The 26,721-nt window shown below is 42.7% G+C and overlaps 1 protein-coding gene across 1 annotated transcript in view; it reads left to right on the plus strand.

Moving 5' to 3' along the window:
* VPS13B (vacuolar protein sorting 13 homolog B) overlaps positions 1 to 26,721 on the plus strand; it is a 1,301,055-nt gene that overhangs the window by 1,065,035 nt on the left and 209,299 nt on the right. Inside the window, exons 28-29 of the mRNA XM_073632833.1 lie at positions 185 to 395; positions 4,191 to 4,375. Of these exons, the coding sequence (XP_073488934.1) occupies positions 185 to 395; positions 4,191 to 4,375 (396 nt within the window). The remainder of the gene's footprint in view (positions 1 to 184; positions 396 to 4,190; positions 4,376 to 26,721) is intronic.

The raw sequence follows: 26,721 nt of genomic DNA on the forward strand, positions 1-26,721 counted from the left end.
TGCCGTGAACACGAGTCGGAGGAAGTTATCTTTTTCCTTTTAACATTTCTCATGAACTATGGATCAGATTCTGCCAAATAAAATATATAATCAATGTGAATAAATGCTGTTTAGATAACTTCCAGATTGAGCCTTATGTTTCTTTTTATACCTTTCCATGGCTAATAAAGTTTTTTCTTTCTAGGTTTTCTGGGGTCAGGAAAACCTAAATTGTTTAAATCTCTTAAATGAGCTTGTCCAAGAATACCTGAGGAAAGAGTCGGGATTGGGCGCACCAAGTTCTGAACAGCCCGTTCTCCCAGTATCGCCTGCTGTGGTTAGACCCGCAGCCTGTAAGATGGAACACAGTTCTGATGACTTGAGAACAGGCCTTTTCCAGTACATACAGGATGCTGGTAAGGAAGTTAAAACGGATCCCCAACTAAAAAAAGTTTTGGTTTTGAATAGATTGGAAAGGGGATGATATAATTTATTGCTTTATATGATTTTACTGAGGGGAGTTTTTCTGTCCTCAGAACAAGAAATGAGTTTCTAACCCTCATCCATTTTACAATGTTTTTAGCTGTCTCCATCCCCTATTGAGGGGTTTCTTATTATTTCCTGTTTCTCCAACTCTGGGTATAGCTTGTTCTAGTCCGTTTTCTTTTTCTACTTACAGGTAATAGTGTGCTTGCCATTTAGTCCCACATTTTGACAGTATGTACCAAAAAAAAAAAAAAAAAAAAGAAAGTTTTCCCTAGAAATATCGATGGTTACAAAAATGTACCAACATTTTCTGGATTTTCTGTTAGGCCCCTTTCACACTTGTGCAAATTGTTCTGCGACTTGGGTCTGCAAAGTCGCCTGACAAGCCGTTCCCAATGATCTCCAATGATAACCATTCATATATGTGCGATTTCACGTCATGCCGACTATAAAAGTAGTCCCTGTACTACTTTGGTCTGACTTTCATGCGAGTTGAGGTCACTAGACCTCAAGTTTACACAGGCATTCCCTGAAATCGTGTTGAAATCATGTCAAAATCGCGGCTAAATTGCGGTAAAATCATGTAACTTTTTACATAGTTACATAGTTGGTAAGGTTGAAAAGACACAAGTCCATCAAGTCCAACCTCTGCGTGTGATTATATCTCACTATTACATTGTATGTTCCTGTATGTTGTGGTCGTTCAGGTGCTTATCTAATAGTTTTCTGAAACTATCGATGCTCCCCGCTGAAACCACTGCCTATGGGAGGGAATTCCACATCCTTGCCACTCTTACAGTAAAGAACCCTCTACGTAGTTTAAGGTTAAACCTCTTTTCTTCTAATTTTAATGAGTGGCCACATGTCTTATTAAACTCCCTTGCGCGGAATAGTTTTATCCCTATTGTGGGGTCACCAGTATGGTATTTGTAAATTGAAATCATATCCCTTCTCAAGAGTCTCTTCTCCAGAGAGAATAAGTTCAGTGCTTGTAACCTTTCTTCATAACTAATATCCTCCAGTCCCTTTATTCGTTTTTTTACCCTTCTCTGTACTCGCTCCATTTCCAGCACATCCTTCCTGAGGACTGGTGCCCAGAACTGAACAGCATACTCCAGGTGTGGCCGGACCAGAGTTGTGTAGAGTGGGAGAATTATCGCTTTATCTCCTGAGTTAATCCCCTTTTTAATGCATGCCAATATTCTGTTTGCTTTGTTTGCAGCAGCTTGGCATTGCATGCCATTGCTAAACCTATCATCTACTAGTACCCCCCAAGTCCTTTTCCATCCTTGATTCCCCCAGAGGTTCTCCCCCCAGTGAGTAGAATGCATTCATATTTTTGCCACCCAAATGCATTATTTTACATTTTCCACATTGAACCTCATTTGTCATTAATTTGTTCAGATCCTTTTGCAAGGTTTCCACATCCTACAGAGAAGTTATTGCCCTGCTTAGCTTAGTATCGTTCGCAAATACAGAGATCGAACTGTTTACCCCATCATCCAGGTCTTTTATGAACAAATTAAATAGGATTGGTCCCAAGAAAGAACCCTGGGGGACCCCACTTTCCACCCCCGATCATTCCGAGTACTCCCCATTTATTACTACCCTCTGAACTTGCCCTTGTAGCCAGTTTTTAATCCATGTACTCACCCTATGGTCCAAGCCAATGGACCTTACTTTGTACAGTAAATGTTTATGGTGAACTGTATCAAATGCTTTTGCAAAATCCAGATACACCACGTCTACGGGTCTCCCTTTATCTAGATGGCAGCTCACCTCCTCATAGAAGGTTAACATATTTGTTTGGCAAGAATGATTCTTCGTGAATCCATGCTGATTACTGCTAATGATACCGTGTTAATTACTAAAATCTTATATATAGTCCCTTATCATCCCCTCCAAGAGCTTGCATACTATTGATGTTGGGCTAACTTGTTTGTATCTCCCAGGGATGTATTTTGGCCCTTTTTTAAATATTGGTGCTACATTGGCTTTTCTCCAATCAGCTGGTTCCAGTCAGTAGACTGTCAGTAAAAATTAGGAACAATAGTCTGGCAATTACTTGACTAAGTTCCCTAAGGACCCTTGGGTTCAAGCCATCTGGTCCCGGTGACTTATTAATGTTCAGTTTTTCAAGTCTATTTCTAATTCTGTCCAGTGTTAGCCATGAGGGTGCTTTCTGTGATGTGTCATGAGGATAAACACTGCAGTTTTGGTTACTGAAGCCCCCACTGATTCCCTTGTGAAGACTTCACCATTTCACCATCCTTTGTAACCAGATTCCCTTGCTCATTCTTTATGGGGCCAATGTGGTCTGTCCTCCCTCTTTTACTGTTTATGTACTTAAAGAACTTCTTGGGATTTTTTTTGCTCTCCTCCGCTATGTGTCTTTCCTATTCTATCTTAGCCGCCATAATAGCACCCTTACATTTCTTGTTGCATTCTTTGTAAAGTTTTAATGCTAATAATGATCCCTCAGCCTTGTATTTTTTGAAGGCCTTCTCCTTTACTTTTTATGCACCCACCCAGGACTTTTATTTGCTCTTTTAAATTTATTTCCCAATGGGAGGCACTGGCTAATGCCCTTATGTAATATGCTCTTAAAGCAAACCCATCTTTCCTCTGTGTTCTTTGTTCCTAAGATTTTATCCCAATTAATATCTTCTAGCAAGGTTCTTAGTTTAGGAAAGTTGGCTCTTTTGAAATTCAGTGTCTTTGTATTCCCCTTATGTTTCCTATTTGTGTGATTTATACTGAAGCTAATTGACCTGTGATCGCTGTTTTCTAAATTGCCCTGTATTTCCACATACGTGATCAGGTCTGTATTGTTGGTAATCAGTAGGTCTAGTAACGCTTTGTTTCTATTGCGTCTACCATCTGACCCATGAAATTGTCCTGCAAGACATTTAGGAACTGGGAAGCGGCAGTGTGAAAGGGGCCTTAATTTATTAAAATCAGCATTTAAAGTATCAAAATATTTCAGCATATATAAACATCTTTAAACTGCAACTATAGACAAAACTTTTTTTTTTTTTCTTTTTCATTTTGTATTTGTACCCCTGATGGGTTTTTTGCTAATTGTGTACCATTTCCTTCACCTCCTGTCCCATAGCCAAAACAGGAAGTGAGAAAAAAATCCCTACAAATTAAAGGAATCTCTTGGGACCCCCAGGTCACCAGAACTAGTGTCCCCACTAGAAGATTTCACCTCTATTACTTTTTAAAGGACAACCCAAAAATTGGGATTTTCTTTTACTGTCACTTTCAATAATAATGGTAAACATGACAAATAGAGAGGGGAATCTCCCCAACAGGGTCACAAACCGTAAAAACATCCTGACAGGTGCTCTAATCCCTCTCCACGCTATCCAAACTAAGAAAAAAATGTTGCTAATAGTTATACTTTAAATTGTACATGTGCACTTCTCTCTATCTTAGAAATTGGCTCTTTTAAAATATTGTTATGTGTTAGGTGGGTTAGCCCTTTTTAATATTTTTCCATATTAAATTCTAATTTATCAAAATGTAAAATCCCAGTCTGCAACCAAATTCTCTGTTCTGTGTAGGCTTATTTTACAAAGATTACATATGACAACAAGATGCTCACATATGGTAGCCCACAGCAATCCATCTGCAGCTTCACTGTGTATACAGTAGCTGTTTGCTAACATGTTAATTCTAGTTTCTATGGGTTACAGTCTTGTCTTGCTTTTATCATCTAGATGCACAAAAGATTCCCAATGCTTATGAAGTGGTATTCTACAATGAGACAGAAGACAGTCCAGGGATGATGCTGTGGAAATATCCAGAACCTAGAGTTTTAACATTGGTCCGAATAACTCCTGTGCCTTTCAACACCACTGAGGACCCTGACATTAGCACTGCTGACCTAGGAGATGTCCTGCAGGTTAGTCTGCATGTCTTTTACTTTCCCTAATGGCTTGGAGAAGTGATCCAATCTTTTAATTTATTAAAAAGGTTATCTACTTAATGTTTTGCCGATTGTGGCAAAATTATATTGGTTACTGTATATTGAGCATATTTTATTATATTGAGCATGACTGCCATGGGACTTGATCGTTGGCACATAATTCCTGCCACAAAGGGCCTGTTTACATCAAAATTCAGTGCACTGCAACAGGCATGTTTTCATACATGTATGTGCATTGTATTAGTTAGCCTATTCATTTTGCATGGGCTGTTAAGGCATCTCAACGCACAAGAAAATAGGTCCTGTATGATTTTCAAGACAGCAGAGCATTGCAACACGCAGAGTTGTGTGTTATAACTCCGGTGCTTTGCACTGTATGCATTTTGGTATATTGGCATTTAAAGGTTATTGCACCCACATCTACAGGGCATTATCTTGCACTGCAGTAAGATGGGCTTTAGTACACATTAGGTTGTGAACAATTCTTCAAGCTTGTGATGAATCCTGCTTCTTTAGGGTGATCCGATCCGCCCAGATGGAAGGGGACGGATCCCCTTATTTATTTATTTTTTTAGCGGATCGAATTGGAGGTAGGTGGGTGTAAACTAACACAAGTTCGTTTTATATCTCTCGCTCCATAGAGGTGAATGGAGGGTCAGATTGGGCCGGACCCATCGTGTGAAAGGGGCCTAAGGCTGCTTTCACACAGATGTGCTGCGGTTTACCCACAACGCAGTGCACCTGTGGCTTTCCTGTGGGTTATGGCTGCACTTTGCCATAGACTTCTATTATATCCTGCAGGTGTGGTGCACTTTAACCAAACCCGCAGGTAATGACAGAAGTCTATGGCTCAGTGCAGGCACTGCACCTGCAGTTCATTTTGAAAGCAGCCCAGTAACCACTGCAGAACAGATATGCCCATATATACTCTGTGATTTTGGAATATAAACCAACTTTTAATAACAGCCTTACATTCCAATATCGCCAGCTGTGTGCATTTGGTATCACTCCGCCTGTGACAGGAGCCGGCACTATACAGGAAGCATTGGCTTATGTGGCTCTACTCCACAGCCACTTGCAATCACTACCCCTGGCTTCATTCACAACACTGGTGCTCTGGAATGGCAACCTACAATCTGTGCTTGCCAACTCGCCATCCCAGAACAGGAGGTCGCAGGCCACATCAGAGGGCTCCGCAGGCCACTGGTGGAACAAACAGATTTTTCTTCAGAACAGAAAAAGATAGGTCCCTGCTACAAAGTTTGTTAAAATCCTTGCCGTATACATAGATCACCCAGAGGGGATTGTTTTTTCTCAACAAAGTAGAGTTACACTTTAAATCCTTGATCAATAACATGATCATATCAAGAAGAACATTTGTATTGTATTGTCTTCATACCTGAAGGGAACTATAATTTAGAGCCCTTTCACACTGCCAGTGGGCTGCGTTAGTTTTAGCGGCACTTTTCGACTGCTAGCGGCTGAAGAAAGGGTTAAATGTGCCTGAAAAGTGTTGCTGCTGAAGAGCTTTGCAGGTATTTCGGCAGCAGTGCCCCAGTGTATACACTGCTCCTAAACCGCTCCAAAGATGTTACTTGCAGGCCTTTTTCTACTGTCCTGCAAGCGCACCGCTCCAGTGTGAAAGCACTCGGCTTTCACACTGGGGCTGCAGGGGAGGTATTTTACAGGAGCTATTTTTAGCCCTTTAGTGCCTGAAAAATGCCTACAGTGTGAAAGGGGTCTAAAAGCTAGGAATTGGTAAGCATTCATTCATTTATTTATTTATTCAGGTTTCTTATCTAATCTCTGTTAGCCATCCCCCAATATTTTTCTCTGATAGTTTTCTTTTAATTTTTTAATCATCTTTTAAGTTCTGATGATTTATTGATGTGTTTAAACATATCCTCCCCTTCTTCAAAGCAGTTAATACATGGGTTACTGCTTCCAGTTGCTGGCTTTGTCTGATGAGATGGAAGCTAGCTTGTTACACATGACTTTTATCTTGTGACTGGAAGTGTTTCTTCCAAGTGTAATGCTGAATTGTGTTGCATGACCACTTTTTATTGTCCTTGCAACCTGTTTATTTTACCACTTTGGAAACACTGTACGATGCAAGAAAGACCTCGCCTAGTCTTAGCAAAATAATGCCTCTGGACGTGTTCATTTTATACAAATTAACCATAAGAAACATTCTGGTTTATTATACAAATAAATACTGTAGATGGTTTTGGAGTGTATTAACGTATAGTAACCAGCATTGTAAGGGCAAGGTCCTCTGACTCTCAAGGCAAATATGACAGTGTGATCCCCTCCCAAGCTGAGATGGATGGAGTTTATACATCTACTATAGAGATGACGGCAGCTGTCCACCAGCCCTAGGGATACCACCTTCTGGTCCAAAGACAACTGGACTGGACATGAGGGGGAGGTATTGGCAACATGGTTAAACCAGTGGGGGGGGGGGTTATAGTTTATCCAAAGTGCACATTTTATTCTATGATTTGTCACTTTTTAGAATTGTGCTCCTGGTACAAAGTATAATTTCATGTGTTGCTACAAAAACAAGCGATCACAAATGTAAAAAAAATGCGAAGAAAGAACTGGAGTAAATAAAAAGGATTTATAATTGACTACAGTTCATTCAAAAAAAGGGGGTTGTTTTTGTATTTTTACAATTTACACGTAACACAATTTTTTGGTACGAAGACTACAGTTGTTTACATAATAATCAGTGGCGGATGATGAGTTTTTCTTGTAGGGGGGCAGCAAACAACCACCCCCCTGGGGTGACCGACGGTGCAGCACTACTGCCAACCCCCCCGCCACCCCCTTGTGGCGCGGCAACACCACCCCTCCGGGCAGCTGGCAGGCGATCTATGTGGCGGGCTGTGGTGTCCTCCAGCACGGTCTTTGTGGGCGGCGGGGTGCAGGCAGCGGCTCCGCCTTCCTCCGCTGTGTTTCTCCTCTCTCTCTTCCACCTATATGTTAGGCATCCACCAGGATCGCCTGACGCTTTGGCCAATCGGGAAACCGGTCTCACGACCTGCCTCCTGATTGGCGGGGGGGAACTTTAGTGTGAAAACAGCGAAAATTAATTCGCTATCCTCACACAACTGGGTGGGCTCACAGCGCAATGCTCTGCGATCCGAGCCCACCCCCTTTTTTAAGCCTATTAGAGCCTCTGGCTTTAATCAGGTGCTTTAAAAGTACACCCACCCCACATTGGAATCCATAGTCCGGTGCCCTGATATGTAGATCAGGGGGCCGGAAGCGCGGATAGGGGAGGCGGCGCCCGTGCGCCCTCTATGGATGGGCCACCACTGATAATAATACAGTAGAGCCTCCGCTTATAAATAACTTTATTGCTTGTTGTCCTGTATCATGTCTCCACATCTTAATTCCCTTGTTTATTGTGGGTATTATCAACTTACTGTAGGTTATTTGATGCCCACTGTATTTGTGTGCATGTAAATATGATTTTTCTGTTATTTGTATGAAACCATGCCCAAAAAAGAAAATTTTCTGAAAGAAAATGTATTCCTTTTTAGCTAAAAAAAAGTATGCTTAAATTTTACATTTTTAATACTGTCTATTGCTGACCTAGTATGACACTTAAAGTGTCATTAAACCCACAACAGTAAAATCAGTCTGTATGTGTAGTAAAGCATGCTTGTTTAAAAAGTTACAAGACTGTTTTAACTGCCGACGGACAAAAAGGTATAGTGCTGTTTATATTTACTAAAATAATTGAATTTTCATGTTCTATGTACTGTGGAAGACCAGATATAGTGAATGCAGGCTCCTGGGTTTAGTAATACTTTAACTTCCAAAATATTGGCAGGGGAAAGTAATTCTGCTAGTTATTTGCCTGATGATTTTTTTGGCAACTAAAAGCTTTTGATAAGCAGACTGAAGTATGACTGTGGATGGCCATGTTCTCTTGACATCCTAACATTTCTCCTTTAGTGCAATAGAAATTGAAGTCTCAGGTCAGCAAGCTTGAATACATAAATCTGGCACTTTTATCAAATTAAATATGGAAGTAGATACATCTAAAAGTGTTTTAAATAACCACTATAAATAGTCCCATAGACTATTCATTAACCTATGCTTCTTTAATCCATATAAAGCATGTACACCCAAAACCGATAATTTTTAATGCACTGAACAAAATAAAAGTTTATACACATTCCAGGTTAATGGTTTTTTTTTTTTTCATTTAGAAGAGCTGCTATAATCCTTCCTGTAGGCCGGGCTTCCAGCACATAGTTATATGTATTAGTCCAATCTGATACAGTGCCTAATGACTTGTACTTTGTAATTTATGATGTAGCACAGCACACTGTGATACTCTGGAACAACTGATCAATATTTGTTTGTTTGCACAGCTGTGCGCATTCTTTTGACTGTAAAAAAATGTCCTGTTGGAAGTCAGTGCAGCAAAGCTGTGCTAGAGATCTTGTTCGTGTACCCATGTGTTTTTGGGGCGGAAATTGGAATTTAAAGGATTTTTCCATACTCCTGGGCCCTTGTTTGCATGCTGCTTGCTAGAGAATGGTTTATTGGACATACAGAGGCAGACTTTTAAAACTGAAAGAAAGTAAGAGTTTGTGCATTGCCCATAGCAGTTAGTAATATTTCATGTGATTGCTGGAATCTAATTGATGTAACTGACTTATCCTTTCTTCATTTTTTTTTTTATAGCTGTACCCTGTATAAGTAGCTAATGACATAGCTAATAGCCACAGGGCACCAGTGCAAAATATAAACAGATCCTAAATGCGTAACTCCACTTTTGTTCAGAAAAAAAACATTTCTCTCTGGGTGATCTATTTACATTGCAAGGATTATAACAACCTTTGTTGCATATTCCTACCTTTTGTTATTCTGAAGAAATCCCTCTGTGTTTCTGTGCACCTCTGTACTGAATAAATGACATTTATGTTGCAGGGAATGCCTTAAAATTTGACTTGTCAATCACACAAGCAGGAAGTTATGTTTCTGGGGAGTGGTCAGTACACATTATTTGTACAGAACAACTCTAGGTAGCCATATTGCAAAGAATTCTCAGAAAATTACAGCGGCTGCAGATTGAAAAGGAAAGGTTATTTTTAATAACATCCAATTACAATAGGACTTGTGTCGCAATTATATGCGCTGTATTCTTTTTTCCATGAAAGTGGAATTACCCTTTAAAGTGGTTCTAGAGTCAGAAGGTTTTTTATCTTAAAGCTACTTTCACACTGTAGCCACAGCCTCATTAGCAGTAAAGCACCGCTCATTCTACCCTTAGCTTTAGCAGCGCTTTACCATAGTTTTCGGGCTGCTTTTAACCCCCACTATGGGCCGTAGAAAGGGTTAAAACCGCCTGTGTTGCGGCGCTTCCGAAGCACTTTTCCAATGGGCAGGGGCGGTTTAGGAGCGCTGTATACAGCGCTCCCAAACTGCCCCAAAGATGCTGCTTGCAGGACTTTTTTAACATCCCGCAAGCGCACCACCCCAGTGGGAAAGCACTCGGGCTTTCACACTGGGGAGGCATGGGAGGCGGTTTTCAGACGCTTTACAGGCGCTGTTTCTAGCACTAAAACGCCTGAAAACCTTCAGTGTGAAAGGGTTTAATGCACTCTTTGCATTTAGATAAAAAAAACATTCTGTGTGCAGAAGCCCCCCTAATACTTACTATTACTTAATAATACTCTCCATCCAGCGATGTTGCATGAGAGTCTCGGCTGTCTGGGACTCTCCTTCCTCATTGGCTGAGACAGCAGCGGGGGCGCCATTGGCTCCCATGGCTATTAATAAAAGTCTGTGAGCCAATGAGGAGAGAGACGGGGCGGGTCCGAGCCGCGGCACTGAGTCTGTACGGGGACACAGAGCAGTGGCTCGGGAGGAGGAAGGGGCCAAGGAGCGCTGGCAAGGGACCGGAGTAGAGGAGTATCTGGGCTGCTCTGTGCAAAACCATTACACAGAGCAGGTAAGTATGGCATGTTTGTTATTTTTAAATGAAAAAAAATGAGATTTTAGTATCACTTTAATCCCTATATTGTTTAAGGAGTTCTACTCTCTTTTAAATATAATAATGTATAACTTCTTAAAAGGTTGACTCTGTCATAAATTTTTAAGCATCCAAACTCATACTCTTTAAAAGAAGATCATCATATCCTACCTTTGCTGATGCCAGCGCCCCTGAATATTGTCCCGTTAGGTAGCAGTCTTTCTCCACAGGGAAATGGACACTCAGGGAGTCTTGATCTCTTGAGTTCCCTGTAGCCCTCCTTGGTTCCTCCTGTGTATCTTCACTTTGCTGCTGTATCCTGTTTTGATTGGAGGTCAGCAGCAGGAACCAATGATAGCTCTAAGTAGACTGACACTTGACATTTGACATCTGGAAATTGACATTTCCAGAAGTGTCAGTTTCCCTGTGGATTTTATAGAAAGATTGCTAATGAAAAGAGTTAGGTTTGGTGACATGGGCAGCAGGATAGGGAAGTACCGTATTTATATTCTTCATTTACAGCGTATGAGTTGGGAAGCAAGATGTACACATTTATTAATAAACTGTTTAGAAAAACAGGCTTCTGTTCCACCAGGGGCACCATCTGCAAAAATTGCTCTTTTGGAGGAGATTCACTAAAACTGGTGCTCACAGAATCTGGTGCGGCTGTGCATACTAACCAATCAGCTTCGAACTTCAGCTTATTAAATGAAGCTTTGACAATAAAATCTAGAAGCTGATTACTATGCACGCTTGTGCCAGATTCTGTGTGTACCAGCTGTAGCAAATCTCCCCATTTGTGGGGCTTGAAAAATATTGATTGGTCACTTGGCTTCAACCAAAAGTAGCTTTAGTGTAGCACTGGGTTAAGATGCTAACATTCCACAGGGGCAGTGTCTAATGTTAAGTGTGTTGTATGCAGCCATGTGTAAATGTCAACATTACTATATGACTGAGAACGCTGGGTAAAGACAGAATAGTAACCTAACCAAGCTTTTGTACTTGTACACTATGAGACTGAGAAGAATTCCATACATCTTTCGATATAGAGAATTTGAATCTCCACAGTGGGGACTCAGAATTGAAAACGGAAGCTCCAACTCTTCCCACTCTATTTAAACTTTAAAAAAGGCAATAGATAATCTTTATACAGATATCAATTTCTCTGAGGGATGTTAAAGTGGCAGTAAACCCAATTCATGAAATTAGAGCTGGGCACATATATCTGCAGTGTTTTCCTATCTCTCTTCTAAGCACTATGTCTCGTAGCTGTCTCCTGCTCTGTTGTTCTGTTATCAGCATGAGAATGTCTGACAAGCTCTCCGACACAGGGGATAAAAGCAGCCTGAGTTTTGTGTTGGGGAGGAAGCTATAAATGGAATAGCAGCGTGCTGAACCATTCAACGAACAGAACTGAAAGTCTTTACCTATGAGGAGAAGGGGGGGTGCATTTCCTCCAATCAGCTGTATGCCCAGGCTTCACTGCGGTGCTAAATAGGAAGAGAAAATCTTCTAACACAATATAAACTTTCTAAAGAATATATAAAGCTGAAGACAGCGTATACACATGTAATACTTATGTAGGGGGATTTGTTTAATCTCTGTGTATCATCTGAGGCTGGTCACTTCACTGGGCATTTGAGAGGGTTTACTTCCACTTTAACCCCATCAGATCCGCGCTATAGCCAAATGACGGCTACAGCATGGATCTACTTTGCCAGGAGGCTGTCAATAGACGTCCTCTCCTTTGCACGCTCCCCGTGTGCCCCCTGCAATCACCAAGTCAATGGCCCCTTACCACGTGATCAGCTGTCAGCTGTAAACAGAAGATCGGTAATCTTTTTTTTTTGTATCCTCACGCTAACACCGTGAGGAGAAAAAACAGCTAATCACCGGCTTCTGTGCAAGGGACATCAGTCCCGAAGAGGACGAGGCGAAGCCACCTCATCTGTGCCCACCAGTACCCCCTGCCAGTGCCCACAGTGCCACGAATCAGTGCCCACCAGTTCATAAGTACCAGCAATCAGTGCCACCTATCAATGCCCACCAGTGGTGCCAATCAGCGCCTCATCAGTCCCACCTAGCAGTGCTGCCTATCTGTGTCACTACCAGTTCCGATCAGTGCACATCACTGCCACCTATCAGTGCCCATCACTGCCACCTATCAGTGCCCATCACTGCCACCTATCAGTGCCACCTATTAGTGCCCTTCAGTGCCACCTATCAATGCCCTTCAGTGCCGCCCATCAGTGCCACCCATCAGTGCACTGTTGCACTTGAAATACATTTGCCTATTACTGTAGCAGATTGATGCTTTCTACAGAAATACTTATAATACTCCATGTAGATCTTTGCAGAGCTAATTCCATATCTAACCGTTATGATTTTTACACACCCCCCCACCACACACACAAACTTATGTAGCACCCTCTAATGTGTGCTGCTAGAGTGAGAGTAGGAAACACATACTCTAACTTGTATCTGGCCTATGAGTTTGTAATTGGGTCAGGGTTACTAGAGGTTAGGCAGGCAGCTCTCTGGTTCATCCCCCTGGTTCTAGAAAGTTGGAGAACATTCTAGATGCTAGTGGGTGGAAGTAAGGAGGAGCTTCTCTGCATATTTATGGGCCCTTAGCCAATCCCCAGGGGTGGGCCTGGCAGGGGACCGAGGAGCCCATAAATAGGAACAGGAGCCAGGTGGAAGATGGAGAAGCAGTGCTGAGGGGAGTCTGTCGGTGGCCGTTGAGGGACCCCTGCCGGGAAGGGGTTTTATCTCGGACACAGACACAGCAGGAGCAAGGGGAGACAGTGAGAAGATCAGCACGGTGTGGGGACAGGCAAGGGGAGAGACTGCCAGCTGTAGCAGGTATCTCCTGAAGACAGCTGTGTGCCAAGTCTTCATCCAACCTTTCCCTGGGGAGTCTCCAGGTGTATGTCAGTCAGGAGGACTGGCAAGAGAAAGCTGCCAGGTGGGCTAGCATTTCTGCAAGCAGTAGAGCTGGGATCAGTGTCTATGAGGAAGCAGAAGGTGGTGAAAGAAGCTGTTCACTCCTCATGTGCTACTTTACCAAGGAACTGAGAGTTCCTAGCCTGTAATGGGCTGTTGGCACATGTGAAAATTGAAGAATGACAGATGGTGATAAAAGTCCAGGAAGACACAGATGGTGGTCCTAATGTGGTATAAAAGTTGTGCGCTTTACACCAGAATCCGCAAGCCGTGTGTCACACTCCCCTTAGGGGTTCTCACTCACCAGAAAGATGAACACATCACGCTTTGATATGTTAAACACGGCTGTCTTCCACGTCATGGAGGGTGTCAGAGATTGTGCTGGATCTCAGGTACTCGGACAGAAAAAGGGGCTCTAGTAGCGTAATTCCGTTTTTCTCTCTCATTTATTTTAAACTCAAAATGACATGTTCCATAAAATCCGTCAGTCAATCAGTACTTAAAATTATCAGCATTAAAAAAAGCAATCCACACGGCACAGGACCTACAAGACTCACAAAACGAAGGAAGATAGCGTCCATCGCTTACTTCCGGTTGCTTCTTCTTGGCCATGGAACGCAAACGTCACTGCTGGTCGCCGTAAAGTCCCGCCCTTTCGCCACATCTGTGAAAGATCGAATCACTGTGATTACTGAATTAATTGTCTATATTTATAAGATCTAATATTTCCATAGCGCCGAGATAGTGGAAGAAGGTCTAGGTTTTCACTGTATTGTGACATTGTAATGGGCTGTTGCTGAGCTAACAAGAGACTGTTAGTTCCTCCAGAAGTGATCCAGTGGTAGCTGTACAAAAAGGAACCAAGTTTGTGCAGGAGGAAGAAAGAAGAGTAATCTGTAAATAGGGGGGGAAGTTGTCCCTGGTTCTGTTTGTCGGACATTTTCAAGTTGGGCATCCCATGATCCCTTACCCCATCTAAGTTGTTATCCCCTAATAAAACAACAAAAACAAGCCAAAGGACTGATTTCTGTATGTGGATGAAAGAAGGAAATCCTGTGTCACTGGCTGTGTAGCAATGGGGGAACCCTGACATCAGCAACTCCTACCGGGGTAGTGCTACACTTATTTAGTAATAGACCTATTAAACTATGAGTTTTATAATCAGATTTTCTTAATGGTTGATCTAGGCGACTGTTACTGATTGTACAGCAGCCATGAAAAGGTAGGGGTTGATTTTGTCCTCCATTTGTGTAGGCACATATATTTGTATAATCCACAGTGGCCAGGCCCCTGTGCTATGCACTTTATTCTGGTTAATCTGCTGCAATTACGATGGAAAGAAAATAGGTTTATGTGCTAGGTTTGGGATAAACAGTAACCACCTAGTGAATGAACTAAGAGAAACCATATTTCTGTGTGGAAAATTTCATCTTACCTCGATATATTACTGTTTTAGTCGTTTGTTCAAAAGAGGGTTTTTGCCCTGCCTGAGACCCTCTGCCATATGTCTAGATTCTGTAGGTATTGAGGAGACAAATATAGTTTATTGTTTTTTTTCTTCCCAGACTTGGAACATTTGTAACACATTGAAGTAGTTTTAGAAGCCTTCATTTCAACTCGGTCTTAGATGTAGAGTTAAGGAGTCCATTGCTTGTAGGGGACAGGTGTCCACATCATTATTCACCCTTCCAGCTGAGGTGGACTTGCCAGGGACGTCCGCATCATGGAAATGCATTTGCCTCTGTGTGACAGATGGACGCTCCAGGCTGAGACTGTTTGGCAGGGTGATTTGTACTTATGTATTGTAAATACATGGCAGATGTGGATTTCTAGAACATTGCCCACACAGCACACGGAAGAGTAACGTTTACATAGATGGGTTGAAAGGAAGGTTATACCTGTTTATGAATGATTGTTCTGCAAATGGTGCTCATCAACTCAAGAAACAAAGCATTCCGCTTGTTATACCTTCAAATGGGCTTATTGAATATGAGCAGAATGCAGGAATCAGTCTGATTTTCATTATTTGCTGAAAAGATCGATGGTTGGAAAAAAAAATTCCTGTAGTTTGTTGCCATTGATTTAGGAAATGAAATGCTCCTTTGTCAGGAAAATATGGGGGAGATCGGATGTATTACTGACCTTTGTCAGTAATACAATTTATGCTTATTTTTTCTTCTGTTTGGCAACAATATATACACATTGAAATTGAAAATCAACTCTCCATAGTTGAAAGGAGGTTTCTAGTAGTGAATGGGGCCCTGCTGTATGGCATATTGCAGGGGTCTCCAAAATTTCTGAACCAAGGGCCAGTTTACTGTCCTTCAGACTTTAAGTGGGCCGGACTATAGCCAATGTGAGTAGGAAATGCCCCAGCGTCAATGTGAGTAAAGAATGCCCCATCATTGGTAGTAGTGGGAGGAATATTGCCCCATTGTTGGTATTAGGGGAATTAATAGTTCCCCATCATTGGTGTCATTGGGAGGAATAGTGCCCCCTCTTTCATATTAGTGGGAGGAATGGTGTCCCATCATTGGTGTCAGTGGGAGGAATAATGCCCCATCATTAGTGTCAGTGGGAGGAATAGTGACCCATCATTGGTGTCAGTGGGAAGAATAGTGCTGCATTATTGGTATCAGGGCAAACACTAGTGCCCCATCAATGGTGTCAGTGGGAAGAATAGGGCCCTGCAGTTGGTGTCAGTGGAATGAATAGTGTCCCAGCATTGGTCTAAGTGGGAAGAATAGTGCCCGATTGTTGGGGTCATCGGTAGGAATAGTGCCTTATTGTTGGTATCAGTCACAGCATTTATGCCCCATTGTTTGTGTAGAAGGGATAGTGCCTTGTATCAGTGGGGGGAATAGTGTCCCAAGGGCCTGATAAAGGAAAGCAAAGGGCCACATCTAGTCCATGGGCCGCAGTTTGGAGACCACTGGCATAGTTTATAATAGCTATTTTTGTGGGGGGGGAGGACTCACAAAAAAGTGAACCTAGTCTGAGCAGACATCATTCCCTAGTAAAGGTTTAATTAATGGCAGAGCTTTTTTCTTTTATGGTAGGGCACCCACTAAATTGAAATCGGTCAAAAGCTATTCACATTAAATATTTTTAATTTTTTTGTGATTTACATAAAAGGATGTGGAATCAGTATTTCTTAGTACACTTTAGCCAGATATCGTTCACCTGCTTCGTGTAAGCAGAACAATGACTTTTAATTTCTGATTGTTATTTGGATCCATCCATAAAGGTCAGTTTAGCCCATAGCACTAGCCTAGGAAAGCAAAATGGTCTACTAATATGAAAAGCCCCTAGCTGTATGGACAATTACTTGTTTGGTAGGCACTTGGAAGTTCAGAGCATAAGTTTTTCCTGCACTAATACTGGGTGGCACTTTAAAATGACCTATAGGGAAAAAAAGGGAATTAGGGCCCAGAATGTCACTGTTAACATTAATATTATTAGTATTAATAATTGATATGGCCCTACTTTTTAAACACAAAATAACAACATTTTCGGAGTGCATTTTTTTAAATTCATGATGATCTGAAAAACAGAAATAAATCCTTTATAACATAAACTCATTCCAGTCAACAGGTGAAATGATTCTATGCATATGTGAATGTGAAAAATGGGTTAAGAAGATTTTTTTGTCTTTTAATTGTAAATGGTTGAGAGCAGAGGTGACTGAGAGGAATCAGAGTTTTTTTTAACCTAAAAAAAAAAAAAAATCAGCACAAGGGACATTACTTGCCTTCAGTGAGATGTGTCTGTCCCCTGTGCTGCTGTGTCTTCCTTTCGCCTAAATTTTCTTCCACCAATGCCCCTCCCTCCACCCCCCTCTTAATCTTCTGGTGCGGTGAGATTTAATAGAACAAAGGGGCTGTCACAGGCCTTCATCAATAGTGCCCGACTATGCCTGCCCTTTCCACCTAGCTGCTTCATCCATAGAAGCATTACTACAGCTTTTTGAATGGAGGTCGGGTGGGTAATTGAAAGGTCCGCCCCCTCCATTCATTTAATTTACCATTGTGAATGGATCCTATGTTTTTTTGTTTGTTTTTATAAATAGATTTTTATTTGTGAGGTTAATCACAGAACAAGCAGAGTACAGAGCATGTGGTCATGTGTTTTACAGGAATGCAACAAAGTCAGAGGGCTACGCAGAGCCCTCATAGGAGCCTATGTTTATTAGCGTATTCTTTTTGCTGTCATTGTTCCTGAGATATCTGCAAGTTTTCCCCTTTTTTTTAGTTGAAAATGTTATAATAATAGTGCTAGTGATAAAAAAAATAATAATAATATTAGGAGAACTGGTAGTGGTGATTGTAGTAATAGGGGCAGCAGGAATATTAATTTGACCCTGTGGTCTGATGTTAATATTTTGAACATTCAACCACTATAATCTGAACATTGCATGTTATTCTGCTGCTTGTATCTTATAACTAAAATTCTAGAATGATTTTCAAAATGAGATTTTAAGATAAAGTAAAAAAATAAAACTTCTGTCCATTTTTTTTATCGCACACCTGCATGTTACTCTGCTTACCGCCGGACTGATAAACTGATAAAGCCGGGTCACCAGTTCTATTATTATTATTATAGAAATGAGGGAAGGAAAGTAGGAGAACATGAGACTGTAATAAAGGAAAATAGTTACATATTTCATTGAAAAGGTTAAAACCTATTTCTCAGGGCTCTTAAATTACCGCATTGAAATACCAAGGGAAAATAAAACCTGGGCTGGGATTCGTATTTGTACTTAGAGGGCTTTCCGGACAGGAAGGCAATTTTGATGCAGCACAGCCACAATACCAGTGGGGCAGTACAGGTGAAGAATCCACAGCTGTACCCGGCATCTCACTGTACAGCAGCTACACGCTGGAATGTTTTCCTGAGCAGAATGGTGTTCGGTTAGCTCTGGTTCCCAGGAGTAGATCACATTAAAATGTTATAAAATCATGATTTCCTGCACTTGAATTCTTGCGGTTTCTCAACTGTTTCCAATATTACAAAGGAGGAGATTTTGTGGCTTCTTTTTGTTTGAGATAAATGTTTTTCTCTCCCCTTTTTTTATTGTTTCTTAGGGCAGATATGACATATGTGACATTACTGTGTTTTTTCCTTTTTTTTATTGTACCGTAGATGCTGCTTAGGATATGCTGTATGTTTTTATCTTATGTTATACAGAAGACAAGTAGCATATGGAAGTTATGCAGGATATGTTAGTTGTGGTTATGATGTGTGTACTTTGGATTGGGAAGGACTGATACCAGCACAGGGAATTGTGCTCAGTACCTAGGTAGGGTATGTTGTAATGGAGAAGACGTGGGTGACCAGCAAAGAGCTGTCACCACTTCTTTGACCACAGAATGATTTATAAACATGATAAAATAAGGATTATAGTGCCAAAAAAGCAACAGTGTGCTTTAAGAAAATGTAAACACAAATGTCAAAGGCGAAGACGTTGTTTGACACATTTTGTATGTCAAGACCTTTGCAATTCCTAGTGTACTAGGAATAATTGTTGCCATTGGCACCACACCTCCTGTTATGAGGTTCATACATACAGGAGACAGATAAAGGAGGTTTGTGGGCAATGTTTATAAACATTTTTGGGCTGTTAAGGGCTAATGTTCTTGCCAGAGAATCATTCATAATCACAGGGAAATGAGTAGAAACTTTAGCTGTGATTGTTAAGGATGAGCTCAGGCGTGTTCGCAAACAGCACATGTAGAGCCCACCAGGAAGTCGGCGCTGCGGAGTGCTAATCACAAGCAGTGAGACATTGTCCCGATGTGTGGCTGCAGAGATCGGGAAATGTCTCACTGCTTGTGATTAGCACTCCGCAGTGCCGACTTCCTGGCGGGCTTTGCACGTGCTGTTTGCGAACACGCCTGAGCTCATCCTTAGTGTTGTTATACATTGTGACATGGGGGATCGTTGGCTCTAGTGGTAGATGCATTTTCTAGTGATTCACTGTATTTAGGAACTATATTTTAAAGGCCTGGTAGCCCATTTTTATTAAAAGGCAAATAAAAAGTCAGTAACATAAAGGTTTCCCACGCAGGGGGTTCTTCTCCAGTAAATTCACAAACAGAAAATGCTAGCCCACCTGACTCTTTCTTTAGCAGTACCTCTGCTCTTTATGCTGGTCACACAGACCACAGGATTCTTCAGTGTGGATGGCTTTACTCTAGCGCCACTCTGGCCTTAGTTCTCAGGCCGTTTACTGCCTCTTGCGCACACACACACACACACACACACACACACACACACACACACACACACACACGTGCCTCTGGCTGCCACCTGCAGCCTCTGACCCCTCGAGACCTCCTGTCTCTCTTGGGCGGGGATGTCTCCAACTGGGAGCCATGAGGTATTCCCATACCTTGATTTTAAGGAATGTGCTCACCTGAGCACACACCCTGCTGGTCTCCCACAAAACCTGGACACAGGGTTGGAAATTCTGTCCCACCTAAGGACACTATAGAATCTCCCAACTACAGAGCCCCATCCAGGTATACCAAAACCTGGAGAAAGCTGCAAAAGCAGTTTTCTCCATTCCACAGCTACACTCTGTAGTCCTGCACTGAGCCAGTGGCCTTTAAATCACCAATTTCACAGTGACAGCGTCTCATCCAGTCACATATCCTCCCCCCTTGTTTCAACCCATTTAGGGGGCGGAACACACCAGCCTGAATTCATGATTGGGGAACCTCTGCGCCAGCTATCAGCTGCATGGCCCAATATTTTTTCCGGGTGCATTTCCAGGCACGCCCTAGCCTAAACCTCAACTGGTATCCTCAGCCTTCTCCCCAATTACCTGTCCTGAAGGTGTAGGGATCTGACTTTGCTTAATGAAGAAAAACTTTGTCCCTCATTTACCTCAGTTTTATCCAGTGCTATCTGAGCTACAGTCAGGATTTCTGCTGTTAGCTGGTCCATGCTCAGCCCTTTCATCTCATGAGGTTTGTCCAGTGGTGCAATTCATGAGCCCTGCACCGCTACCGAAAACTGACCAGGACTACCCCGGACCGCAACAGCAGAAATGCTTTTTGTCTGACAGTTATAAAAAGGGACCATTTTTGAATTATCTTTTCCTAATAAACTTGGTAACATACCATTTCTTAATGCCATATTCCACACTGGTTTACACCTGTCAATGTCACAATTTCTGATACTATCAGTACCGATGTAAGAGCTTCTCAGTGTACCTCAACTTGTACCTCTTTGCAGGTGACAGACAGAATCTCTGTTTTTGTTGCATCCATATCAGGCCCTTCCTTCTTAACAGGTGTTGCGGGTGAGGCAGTATCCACGCCATTTACTAACCCCTGCTCAGCCGCACCTCGGACTGCACTAGCAGGTGTGTCCATCACTGCAATAGGCGGACAGACCTCCGATGTCTCCATCAGCTCTCCAGAGCGCCTTCTGTAGTGAACTGTATCTGGAAGCACCCTCACAGGGAACCGGGAGATCACTTGCCACACTATTAAATAGCACCATACCAACCAGTTCCACTGGTAATAGATGTTATCCGGCACAGCTTGTACTACCTGGCTCCACCCATTGGTACCACCCAGCACCACCACATCTGACTGTAATGGAGGCCCCCAGGTATACAAGGAATCTGCTTTCACCAGTTCAAACAGTTTCGCTACCATATTTCAATGCACTCCACATCAGTATGCTGGAGAGAGAAGGGGCTCGGGTAGGTAATTAGGGGGTGCAGAGATTTCCATGGACAACACTGTGGCTCTGCTTCTGGTTGCCAAGGGAGACATCCCCCCTTCCTTATTAGTGAACACATCAGCAATACCTTTATCATCAGCATTCATAGACATAGCAGTGTTATAAGCTTTAGCAGGCTGTTTTTGTCCTGGAAAACCACGTGCCTCAACACTGTGGGTTCCTGGGAGGTTTCCCTGGGCATCTCTGCAGCACCTGGCACACAAACTGTATTGGTCACCCCTAGGTTACCATTCCCAGCACTGGATTACACCAGGCACATACAGAGTCCTCAATTCTTTGAGTCCTTAACCTTACTAGCACACTGCAGCAAGTCAATTTTTACACCTTCTGCAGATCTCCCAGCTGGACACACTCCCACTGCGATCAGTCCCACAAACTGCCTTACCATATTCTGTAGCAGGAAACTTTGGCTTTATTTGAGTGTGCTGTCTCTCAGCTGCATCCACACAAGCTACTGTCCCTTTGTGGTCATCGGGTGACACTGCAGCCTTTCCAGACTCTCCAGTGGTGTTCCAGAACCTTGGGCAAGTAAAGATCCCATGTCCCACTTGACCACACTCTAAGCACGGTACTGGATGCTGAACTTCTTGGCATCTCCTCAGTGACTGGCTCTCTCTCGTTGCCGTGGGATACCACTCTCGAGGACACCACTAGTCGCAATCATCAGCAGGCAGACTCCTTGGATCCCAGACTTCCCTGCTGGTCTGGACATTGCTTCCATGGACGACCATACTCCTCCTTCCGACACACTGTTGTCCTCCTGGCATCCAGATGCCAGGGACAAACTCTTTCACTTCCCCTTTAACTGGGGGTGACGTGATTAATTTACACCTGTTCATAGCAAATTCACAATCGGATGAATTTTCTGGCGTGGCTGGGTCATGTGGAGAAATAACCTCTAGCCACAGTAGCCTTTCCCTTGCTTTAGCAAGGATTGCTTCCTTTTTCAGCTTTGACCGCCCCATCCTTGCAGTCTTGCACACAGCTTGTAACACAGTTCACAGCAGAAAAAAAAGTTTGACTCTCTGCTCACAGGTACACCACCTACAACACACAATGGAGCAGCCCCGCTCCTCCTCTTTCGGGACTCCCATTGGCACTCCTTGCCCCTCCCTCCTGCCGAGCACCCCCAGAGCAAGCAGCTTGCCATGGCGGCACCCAAGTAGGCTTGTTCCTGAGCTGCTGCTCTGCGTTTCCATTCACACACACAGAGGATTGGTTCCGCCCCTCTCTCACCTCATTGGCTCACTGGCTGTAAAAGACAATGGCTCCCGCAGCTGTCTCAGCCAATAAGGAGGGAGAGTCCTCAGAAATCTGAGGCTCTTGTGAACATTGCTTGATCGCAGTGGTGCTCGGGTAAGTATTTGGGGGGGGGCTGCTGCACAGAGGTTTTTTTTACCTTCATGCATAGAATGCATGAAGGTAACAAACCTTTTGCCTTTAGAACCACTTTACGGTTTAGTAACTGGTCAAATTTATCTATGTGATAGAGGTGGGACAGTTGAGCAGCCAAATAGTACAAATTAAAGTCAGGGAGGGCAGCACCCCCCAGCCCAGGCTGAATGATGAACAGCCCATTTATTTTAATGACCTGCCAACACACCACAACATGCATTTGTGCGTAGCCCTTTTTGGGGGGTTACTACTTACAGGTAATGTAATATGTCCCATAATATGCAAGTTGCTGGATTTTGTAGAAATCTTCACTGCATAACTGCCCTGCTGAACCTCCAGCACTGTGGGGATTAACAGCATTGGGAAAGAGTGTGATCAGTCACAGTATTCTCTCTCCCATTTACAGGTCGTGTACAGGCAGCGTAATCAGTGAGGACATTCTTTTCAATAGAGGAGACCGCAGGATAGGGCCCCTTTTGAATTAACTTTAGTGCTGCTGAGCCCCGGAGACTCAAAGGTGTTAACCCCACAGCGCAGGCAGTTCAGCATCAGAAAGATGACAGGGCAGCCAAACAGTGAAGATTCAAGCAGGCTGCATAATATCAAGCAGGCTGTACATTATGGGACATACATTTGACACAGTTCCCCATAAACGTTTACTGTACAAAATAAGGTCCGTTGGCATGAACCATAGGGTGAGTAAATGGATTGAAAACTGGCTACAAGGGCGAGTTCAGAGGGTGGTGATAAATGGGGAGTACTCAGAATGGTCAGGGGTGGGTAGTGGGGTCCCCCAGGGTTCTGTGCTGGGACCAATCCTGTTTAATTTGTTCATAAACGACCTGGAAGATGGGGTAAACAGTTCAATCTCTGTATTTACGGACGATACTAAGTTAGCAGGGCAATAACTTCTCCGCAGGATGTGGAAACCTTGCAAAAAGATCTGAAAAAATTAATGGAGTGGGCAACTACATGGCAAATGAGGTTCAATGTCGAAAAATGTAAAATAATGCATTTGGGTGGCAAAAATATAAATGCAATCTATACACTGGGGGGAGAACCTCTGGGGGAATCTAGGATGGAAAAGGACCTGGGGGTCCTAGTAGATGATAGGCTCAGCAGTGGCATGCAATGCCAAGCTGCTGCTAACAAAGCAAACAGAATATTGGCATGCATTAAAAGGGGATTAACTCCAGAGATAAAACAATAATTCTCCCACTCTACAAGACTCTGGTCTGGAGTATGCTGTCCAGTTCTGGGCACCAGTCCTCAGGAAGGATGTACTGGAAATGGAGCGAGTACAAAGAAGGGCAACAAAGCTAATAAAGGGTCTGAAGGATATTGGTTATGAGGAAAGGTTGCGAGCACTGAACTTATTCTCTCTGGAGAATACTTTTTCGCGGAAGGGAGTTTAATAAGACTCGTGGCCACTCATTAAAATTAGAAGAAAAGAGGTTTAACCTTAAATTGGGTAGAGGGTTCTTTACTGTAAGAGCGGCAAGGATGTGGAATTTCCTTCCACAGGCGGTGGTCTCAGCGGGGAGCATCGATAGTTTCAAGAAACTATTAGATAAGCACCTGAACAACCGCAACATACAGGGATATACAATGTAATACGGACATATAATCACACACATAGGATGGACTTGTGTTTTTTTTTTGACCTCACCTACTATGTAACTATGTAACATCATTACAAGTAAGTAAGATAGTTAAAGCTGTAGAATAAATAACATTTTTTTTTAGCTAAACTTCAGCTTTAAAAAGTTTCCTTATCTTGACAAAAATTGATATCATTCATACTGGCTAAGTTCAAATTATTGTTTTACTTTCACATTTATTTTAGGCTACAGAGAGGCCGAATAAACCAGCCCCAGTAATGTCACTGGAGCACAAAAAATCCCTTGTGAATGGTCAGTTATCTTCCCTTTTATCCTAAAGGCACTTTTACACGAATGCAGTGCCTTTTTCCGGCACCGCGGGTGCAGCGCCAGTGCAGTGTATCTGCAGGTTACCTGGCATTGCCATAGATTTCTATCACATTGGTGGTTTTGGTTTGTTTTCTGAAAGCAAAATCATCCTAAATATACTATCTGTTGACCTCATCATTTTTTAATTTTTTTTTTTAAAGTGGTTGTAAACCTCAGACATGAAATATGAACAAAGCATATCCCTCTATAGTGTGTACTTGCCTCAATTAAGAGCACTAAGTGTAATTTTTGTCCCCTGCTTTGTTCCTCTGCTATCAGCATAAATCACTTCTGACACCAAGAGAAAAAAGGTGACAGGGGAGGGATCTGCAGCTGATTGACAGCTTCAGCTCTGTTCCTGTGTGCTGCGTGAAGGGGTTGTGTGTCCCTTCCCTCCAATCAGCTCTCAGTGCTCTCCTCACTGAGCTCTGCAGAATGTAACTTCAGATCTCCACCCCCTTTTCTCACAGCTCAGGCAGGATGTGTAAATTCTGGACTTTGAACTGCTGTAGAGAAGGGAAGACTGCAAATGAACAGGTAGAACTTATATAGGAAGATTTGATTTGTCTCTGTGTATCACCTAAGGCCAGTAACTTCACTGGATATACAGTATCTCACAAAAGTGAGTACACCCCTGCCATTTTTGTAAATATTTTATTATATCCTTTCATGTGACAATGCTGAAGAGATTACACTTTGCTACAATGTAAAATTAGTTAAAGTGAGTGAGTGTACAGCTTGTATAACAGTGTAAATTTGCTGTCCCCTCAAAATAACTCAACACACAGCCATTAATGTCTAAACTGCTGGCAACAAAAGTGAGTACACCCCTATGTGAAAATGTCCAAATTGTGCCCAAATTGTCAATATTTTGTGTGGCCACCATTATTTTCCAGCACTGCCTTAACCCTCTTGGGCATGGAGTTCACCAGAGCTTCACAGGTTGCCACTGGAGTCCTCTTCCACTCCTCCATGACGACATCACAGAGCTGGTGGATGTTAGAGACCTTGCTCTCCTCCACCTTCCTTTTGAGGATGCCCCACAAATGCTCAGTATGGTTTAGGTCTGGAGAGTTGCTTGGCCAGTCCATCACCTTTACCCTCAGCTTCTTTAGCAAGGCAGTAGTCGTCTTGGAGGTGTGTTTGGGGTCGTTATCATCTTGGAATACTGCCCTGCGGACCAGTCTCCGAAGGGAGGGGGTCATGCTCTGCTTCAGCATGTCACAGTACATGTTGGCAATCATGGTTCCCTGAACTGTAGCTCCCCAGTTCCGGCAGCACTCATGCAGCCCCAGACCAAGACACTCCCACCACCATGCTTGACTGTAGGCAAGACACACTTGTCTTTGTATTCCTCACCTGGTTGCCACCACACACGCTTGACACCATCTGAACCAAATAAGTTTATCTTGGTCTCATCGGATCACAGGACATGGTTCCAGTAATCCATATCCTTAGTCTGCTTGTCTTCAGCAAACTGTTTGCAGGTTTTCTTGTGCATTATCTTTAGAAGAGGCTTCCTTCTGGGACGGCAGCCATACAGACCAATTTGATGCAGTGTGCGGCGTATGGTCTGAGCACTGACAGGCTCACCCCCCACCTCTGCAGCAATGCTGGCAGCACTCATATGTCTATTTCCCAAAGACAATGGATGTGTTGAGTTATTTTGAGGGGACAGCAAATTTACACTGTTATACAAGCTGTACACTCACTATTTTACATTGTAGCAAAGTGTCATTTCTTCAATGTTGTCACATGAAAAGATATAATAAAATATTTACAAAAATGTGAGGGGTGTAGTCACTTTGGTGAGATACTGTATGTAAGGATTTACAGCCACTTTGATTTTTGCAGGCTGCCTGTACATGAGTGGTGAGCAGTAATAGAACCCCAGCCTTAGCTAACTTTCTGTTGCAGTGTTCACGTGTTAAAATGTTGTCTATTTCTATGGAGAAAACAAAAAGATCTGTAAACATAGACTGCCCAATATGTCTGCAAATCTCAGCATTTAATAAAAAGCGCTCTGTTTTCATCAAGCTCAAAAATGCTTGTTCTCACTGGGCAGCTTACCACTAAAAGACTTGGTTTTGCAAACAATGCCTAAATCAGTAGAATCACATGCAAATATTAGGTGATATATACTGTAGCTGCAATCCTTTTCCATTAGGGTTTTATATAAAATATTACTTGTGTTTACTTTGTTGGTCGTTTCAGCCTACCATGCAGAACATGTCACAGCCTTAAAAAGACAGCATATTTTT

This window comes from Aquarana catesbeiana, linkage group LG05, assembly GCF_042186555.1.
Source record: "Aquarana catesbeiana isolate 2022-GZ linkage group LG05, ASM4218655v1, whole genome shotgun sequence".
NCBI classification, from domain to species: Eukaryota; Metazoa; Chordata; class Amphibia; order Anura; family Ranidae; genus Aquarana; species Aquarana catesbeiana.